The sequence below is a fragment of the Clarias gariepinus genome, chromosome 10 (genome assembly GCF_024256425.1).
Source record: "Clarias gariepinus isolate MV-2021 ecotype Netherlands chromosome 10, CGAR_prim_01v2, whole genome shotgun sequence".
Classification (NCBI taxonomy): Eukaryota; Metazoa; Chordata; class Actinopteri; order Siluriformes; family Clariidae; genus Clarias; species Clarias gariepinus.
Genome location: NC_071109.1, coordinates 33320320 through 33326920, shown reverse-complemented (window position 1 = coordinate 33326920; position 6601 = coordinate 33320320). Strand labels below are relative to the sequence as shown.

General features: G+C 40.8%; 1 protein-coding gene across 2 annotated transcripts in view; it reads right to left on the bottom strand.

Moving 5' to 3' along the window:
• gabarapl2 (GABA(A) receptor-associated protein like 2) overlaps positions 1 to 6601 on the bottom strand; it is a 238337-nt gene that overhangs the window by 228791 nt on the left and 2945 nt on the right. Inside the window, exons 3-4 of one of the 2 annotated variants that reach the window (XM_053506624.1) lie at positions 673 to 845; positions 335 to 462 (exon numbers count right to left, since the gene is read on the bottom strand). In XM_053506624.1, the coding sequence (XP_053362599.1) occupies positions 372 to 462; positions 673 to 845 (264 nt within the window). In that variant the 3' untranslated portion in view covers positions 335 to 371. Of the gene's footprint in view, positions 1 to 14; positions 463 to 672; positions 846 to 6601 lie in introns of those variants that run through there. The other variant, XM_053506623.1, reaches the window with a different exon arrangement.

Sequence of the window (6601 nt, the reverse complement as noted above, 5' to 3'; positions counted from 1 at the left end):
CGGAGACAAAAGCGCACCAGTTACTGGTGTGTGTTTATTGGTTCGGTCTTCCAGCTACCTCACCCTTTACATCACGCTCTTTAAATACAGATTCATCTATTTATACAGGAGGCAATAAAATTAAATGTCTAAAAGTGATTAATATTTATTAATTAATGATTAATAATGTAGATCGTCGTGGCAGCACCTCTGATTACATCATCATCATCATCATCATCTCACTCATACAGATGCACTAACGATGCTAAGACTTGGACAGCAGAAACACGCACACACACATACACACACTTTATTTATTTATTATTAATCTGTCTCTCTCTCACACACACACACATGCACTCATCCAGAAGAAAACTGAAGTGGGCGGGGCTTTAATATCCAAACGTGTTCTCTCCACTGTAGGCCACGTACAGGAAGCCGTCCTCGTCCTTCTCCTTCTCATACAGCTGTCCCATAGTCAGACTGCACACACACACACATTAAAATGTTTTTCCCTCTACAAGCATATTTAACATTTTTATATAATATTTGCAAATTAAATGCAATTATTTAATATTTTGGTGTGTGTGTGAGAGAGAGAGAGAGAGACATGTTAGGTGTGTGTATGTGCATAAGAGAGACATGTTAGAGGTGTGTGAGACGTGTGTGTGTGTGTGAGAGAGAGAGACACACCTGGACTGGGGGACGGTTTTGTCCACAAACAGGAAGATGGCTTTCTCGGAGGGCAGCTGGATGCGTTTTCTGATGATCCACATGAACTGAGCCACAGTGATGTCCGACGGCACCAGGTACTTACGCTTATCAATGTCCACGATCTGGGAACCTGACACCTTCTCCACGATCACCTGCACACACACACACACACACACACACACACACAATTCTCTCACTACATTTAATTTTTCGGGTCAGAAAGTGGAACAGTGTCTCCGACTGAAGAATATGAGACGTCAGACGGCACTCTGCCTCGTACACGTGGACCCTGATCACCAGGACGTGTTGCTATGGTTACACTAAACTGGGGAACAGGACGGTGTGTGTGTGAGAAACGGGTCAGTGCCCGGCCCTGAAGAGAACCTGAGGGAAATAATCCGTGAAGCCCGTACGCTTTAGAAACCTTACACACAAAGTGACCTCAGGACAGATCATACGGGGACTTTAAAACCACCTGTCAATCATCTGGGATCTGTGTGTCGATTGGCTTGTGTGTGTGTGTGGGGGGGGGACGACAGAAACTTTATGATGTGTCAGTGAGGAAACCCGCAGTTTTAACTTTTAAGGAAGATGTTCACTTCATTAATTTATTATATACACCAGATTTCTGATAAATAAATCTTTATAAATCAATTTATGAATGTTTTTAGATTTAATTTGATCTAAATAATAATAATTATCATTATTGTAAACCTTAGACCGAGTGATCAACTCGGCTTCGTCCTGAACGCCTGAGACGAGGTTCGATTCTCGGTTGTGAAGCGCACCGCTTGATGAAAAGCGAGTCGGGGTTTTTTCTGTTTCGCTCTGAAAACTCATTCAGGTGTCGAGTTACGGCCATCGTGCTAATTACGATCTGGCTAAGTTGGTTCTTCGGCACACCTGTTGTTGATGATTAGTAGAGCTGGAGTGAGTTGTCTAGGATTATTGCGGCGATATGATCGACAGTAGAAACACTGATCACAAGCCCTTTGATTGGTTGATGAAATGGAAAAAGAAATGAGGCAAAAATGGGGCAATCCATGGCCCCCCTGCCATGGATTGCCCCCCCCTACATAATCACTATCAAATATTATATTAGAACAGAAATTCATAGGTTAATGCTTTACAAATTACATGAGACAATAAAATAAAATAAGCAATATGAAAATAAATGTTGTATATAAAAAAATATATGTATACTTTTATATTGTTTGTTATAATAAAATTAGTTTCGTCCAATTTATCATTATAAAAAATATTTATTTTTATTATATATAATTATTTATTTGCATATTCATGACAAACCCTTGAAAAATAAATGTGTTACAAAATTTCTATTAATGGTCTTGACGGCTGTCTCGTGCGTAGGCTTCATTATAATAGTAATATCATATTTAATATTAATAAACCTATGAATTTATGTTCTAATATAATATTTGATAGTGATTATATATATTGGTATATATGCAAGATCCTTTTCTTTTTCCACGTGAGTCAGTCCGCCTCAGTCGTGCTCTTTAACCAATCAGATGTGACCTCGCCATTTCAACCAATTATAACCCGGCAGGAGCGCAGCCTAAATCCTGTTTACATGAAATAAAGCTGCTCACGAGCAGGTTCAAGCTTACGGATATGTTGCTATGACAGTAAATGCGAGAAGCGCATCGAAGAACGAAACAATCCAAGATCAGGACAAATCCACACCAATCAAATCCAGCTAACTGAGTTAGCGACGTATGAAGAACGGACCCCTGAGCTTCACTGACAGACGTGTTGTTTGTTGTTGTTATTGTTGTTGTTGTTGTTGAACACGCCCCTGACTCAAACACCTACACAAAGGTGTGTTTGGGTTCTACTGAGTTTAACACGATGTGGTGGTGTGACCTGACCGTCCCTTGTTACTGATACAGGACATTCTCATCTTTTGTCTTTGTAATATCTTCCTTATAATCTGATCATGACTTGCACGAGCCGCGCGTCTCAGCATTCCAAAGCTCATTGTTTTCATTATATGCAAATCAATTTACCTGAACCCAAACTGGAATTCATGACGATGTGTCTTTTTTTTCTTTTATATGTGTTAGATACAAATTAACATTTAGCTTTATTCATAGTGCCATGAAAAATGTTTCTGCACGTTTGTCACACTTAAACAGTAAAGATTATCAAACTTATTTTAATATTACACAAAGATTTATTTTAGCCATTCAGCTGTGGACTTGGTGTCTTTCATCTCTCAACTCTCATTTTTTGCCCCCAGACTCTTTCTTATTGTTGAATCATGAACACTGACGTTAACTGAGATGGCTTTAGATGTTCTTCTAAGTTCTTTTATGAGATGAACTTTTGCTTTTTGAGATTTTTTTAGCGCGCTTCACTTTGTCAGACAGTTTCCATACAAGTGGTCTTAATCAGGCCTGGGTGTGGCCAAAAAAAACAGGCTAAACTGGGGGGGGGGATTACTTTTCCACATAGGGCCAGGCCAATGTGGATAGTATTTTCGGCCTTAATAAATGAAATAATTTTTAAAATTTAATTTTGTATTTACTCTAGTTAAAAAAAAATACACTTATCTGGCAACACTTATCTGTCTGGATTTATTTTTAAAATTTTAAGGTAAAGTGCAGGTTATTTTGTTTTATTTTTACTTTTTATTTTGTATTAATTATTTTTATGTATTTATTTTTTTGGGCTGTGAAACGAATAATTTAAGTTTCTATTATGTCTAATGGGAAAATTCGCTTTGGTTTACGAGTGTTTTAAAATACAGAACGAATTATGTTCATTATACCAGAGTTCCACTGTATATAAAAAAAAAAGCAGCAAATACTTTTTTTTTTTTTTTTTTTTAATTTAGTCCTGTCCAATTCTTTTTTCTCCGATTTTTCTCCCCAATCTAGTCGTGGCCAATTCCTCCCCGTCACTAGGAGGCTCCCACATTAAGGCTACTACCACCACTCAGTCGGGAGGACGAAAGCTATCCCGTGTTTTCTCCGAACCACGTGACGCGAGCCGACCGCATTTTTTCGAACTGCTCGCTCACGCACCATTAGGGGCGAGGTAACACACTCGGAGGAAAGCGCTAGCCGCTCCTTTCCGCGTGCGCGAGCTCACAGACGCCCCAGATTGGCTGTAAAGCTGTGATTAATGTGGGAGCACAAGGTACCTCTCATCCCTCCCCCCTGAGAGAGCTCGGCCAATCAGCTCTCTTTGTGCCTCAAGCTGTGAGAGGAAAACAGCATCACCCAGGGTTCGAACCAGCGATCTCCGGATGATAGGGCGAGCGCTTTACCACTGCGCCACTCGGAGGCCCGCAAATACTTCTTTTAACGCCACTATATGATTGACATGATTGACGAGAGGGTGAGCTAAAACATGATGGAGGTTTGAAAGCTGATGAAGCAGGATGTAATTATGACATCCCGTACGTGATGCAATCTGCGGCGATTAGGACGCCTGAGAGGATGCAAACCTGCAAAGTACCTTCGCCCCCAACAACATCTGGGGCTTTTTGAAGGTCTTGGAATAAAATCCCCCCTATTCCAAAATGATGCTATTATGGTACTGGTATTTTTCCTTTAAACACACGCGCTCACTGTGCCTGCTGTCCTTCCGGTGCACCCGGGCAGCGATGGCGCAGGTGCTTGGACCCGCTACTTGTTGCTTGCAACTATATTTATAACTACGACTTAACACTTAGCTTCACATTCAGACAGAATAATTCAACTAAATAAAAAAATCTAAATAAATACATTTGGGGGGGAATTTCCCTAATTACTATAATAAGCACACAATGCAAGAGAAACACCCGATCCTCCATCTCACATACACACACACACACACACACACACACACACAGAGCGTCATCACTTACATCAGGGAAAAGTACAAGTTCTCGACCTGGTCATGTGACTGTATTGTATGAAAGATGACCACAATGCAGCTGATTATCGCTGGAGATTAACGAGACCTCCCCGCCCTCTCTCAGACCCAAACAGAACCGCTTATGTCCTTAAACAAAACTTACACCTGACTAATCCTCAGGACGGACCGGCTTACATTTCCGGTTTCCTCGAAACATGACACGCTGGAATTTTTCCTGACTGATTCACTCCAGTTCTACCGTGAAGGAGAACAACAACTCGGCGTGTTTCCCAGAACAAAACGCAACGACAAACATCAGAACTGTCACTTAACGGAAAGGTCAGAGGAGCAGGAGGAATAAACACTCGACCTGAATCACGTCTCAATGCGACACGCCCTTATTGTTGTACACATACCCTGGACACTTTATTAGGAACACCTCATTTACGCAGATGGATTTGGATTTCCTTCAAACTTTTTTTTTTTTTTTTTTTTTAAGTTCAAACATAATGCAAATGATAATTATGTGATTTACTGAAAGTGTTTTCATGAAGGAGAAGTTTGTCTCTGTCACGTTTTCATTTGTTTTGGTTTAAACTTTTAAACATTACTGATGAATGTTTCAATAATATTAATAATGTGATGTAAAGTGTGTGCCACTTCCTGTTTTTTTTCCCCTTGGGCACAGTATCACACTAAAAGGATTCAGATCATCACACAAATTTTTATATTACACAAAGAAAGTTAGAAAAATTTGTACACCCCTCCAATTCCAGCAAACAGTTCGGTTTATCTTCTTCAAGGACGATACAAGCTGCACACTGAACTACGCACCTTCAGAACATATAATAAAGTGGTTGCTGAAATATGAGGGGGTGTACTTACTTTACACCCTGAGATACTGTAAATACAAAATACATATTTTAAATGATAATTTCACTTAGGGGAAGGGGGGGGCTGTCCAGACCTGCCTGGCCTCGTGTAAAAAAGAAATTGTCCCCTTGCTAATTATGAATAAACTGTGATAATTTCACTTGTGAAATGAAATGGTGTGTGTTCCATTACACCTGATATAGAACTAGCACCGCAATGGTGGCTCAGTGATGGGTTTCTCGCCCACCATGTAGAAGGCCTGGGTTTGATTTCCACCCAATGCCCAAAACCCAGCCATTGAATGCAGTGCCGATCCCAAGCCCAAATAAAATAGGAGGGTTGTAGGGGCATCTGGCGTAAAAAACTGTTCCAAGTTGTTGTGCGGATCAGACAATCATATCGGCTTGGGATCTTTGATCGCATAAATGCCCTAGAAGGAGGGAGTACATCAACATCTAAGTGAATATGGGAAACGAGTCACAATTACTTGAGCCCAGGACATGCAGAGTACAAGTTGTTTGGCTCAACGAGATTCAAATGTGTCCTGGGCTTCATCTGCATATGTGTAAGTGTGTATGACCTACGCGGCAAAATCTTGTGTGAGGGCCCCGTGCCACGCCCTCTCAGACTCTTAGACGTCCTAATGGCAGCAGATTACGACCTGTCTGCCAATTTCCGTGAGTTTATGAGCACGTTAAGACCTGAAAAAGCCCCGAATGGTGAGAAAAATAACAAAATCCTTAAAAGAACTAAGAGGCCCTTTACACAACATGACCACATCGTGCTGATGATTAGAGCTTGAGCCCTAAATATAGTTGCAAGGAATGATGGGTGGACCCAAGAACCCTGCGCCATCACCGCCCGTATGATGTCCCATATGATGTCATTCAACATGACGCCAAATAAATAAATAAGGAAACTTTATTGGTGTTACAAAAAGCTGTGCATTCAGCTCCACCCTGACTGATCTCTCATCGCCTGCTGTCTCCGTCTGCAGAACTCTTGCTCAATTAATGTTTTGTCTTTTCGCACCATTACCAGCAGCAGTCATACGCTCAAACCAGTTCCTCAAAACTGATATAAAATAAAAAAAAAAACAACAACAACATTGTCGAGATAACACTGTTTCCACAGTAACATCACCCGAGGCTCTCGATGTGTATCTGCA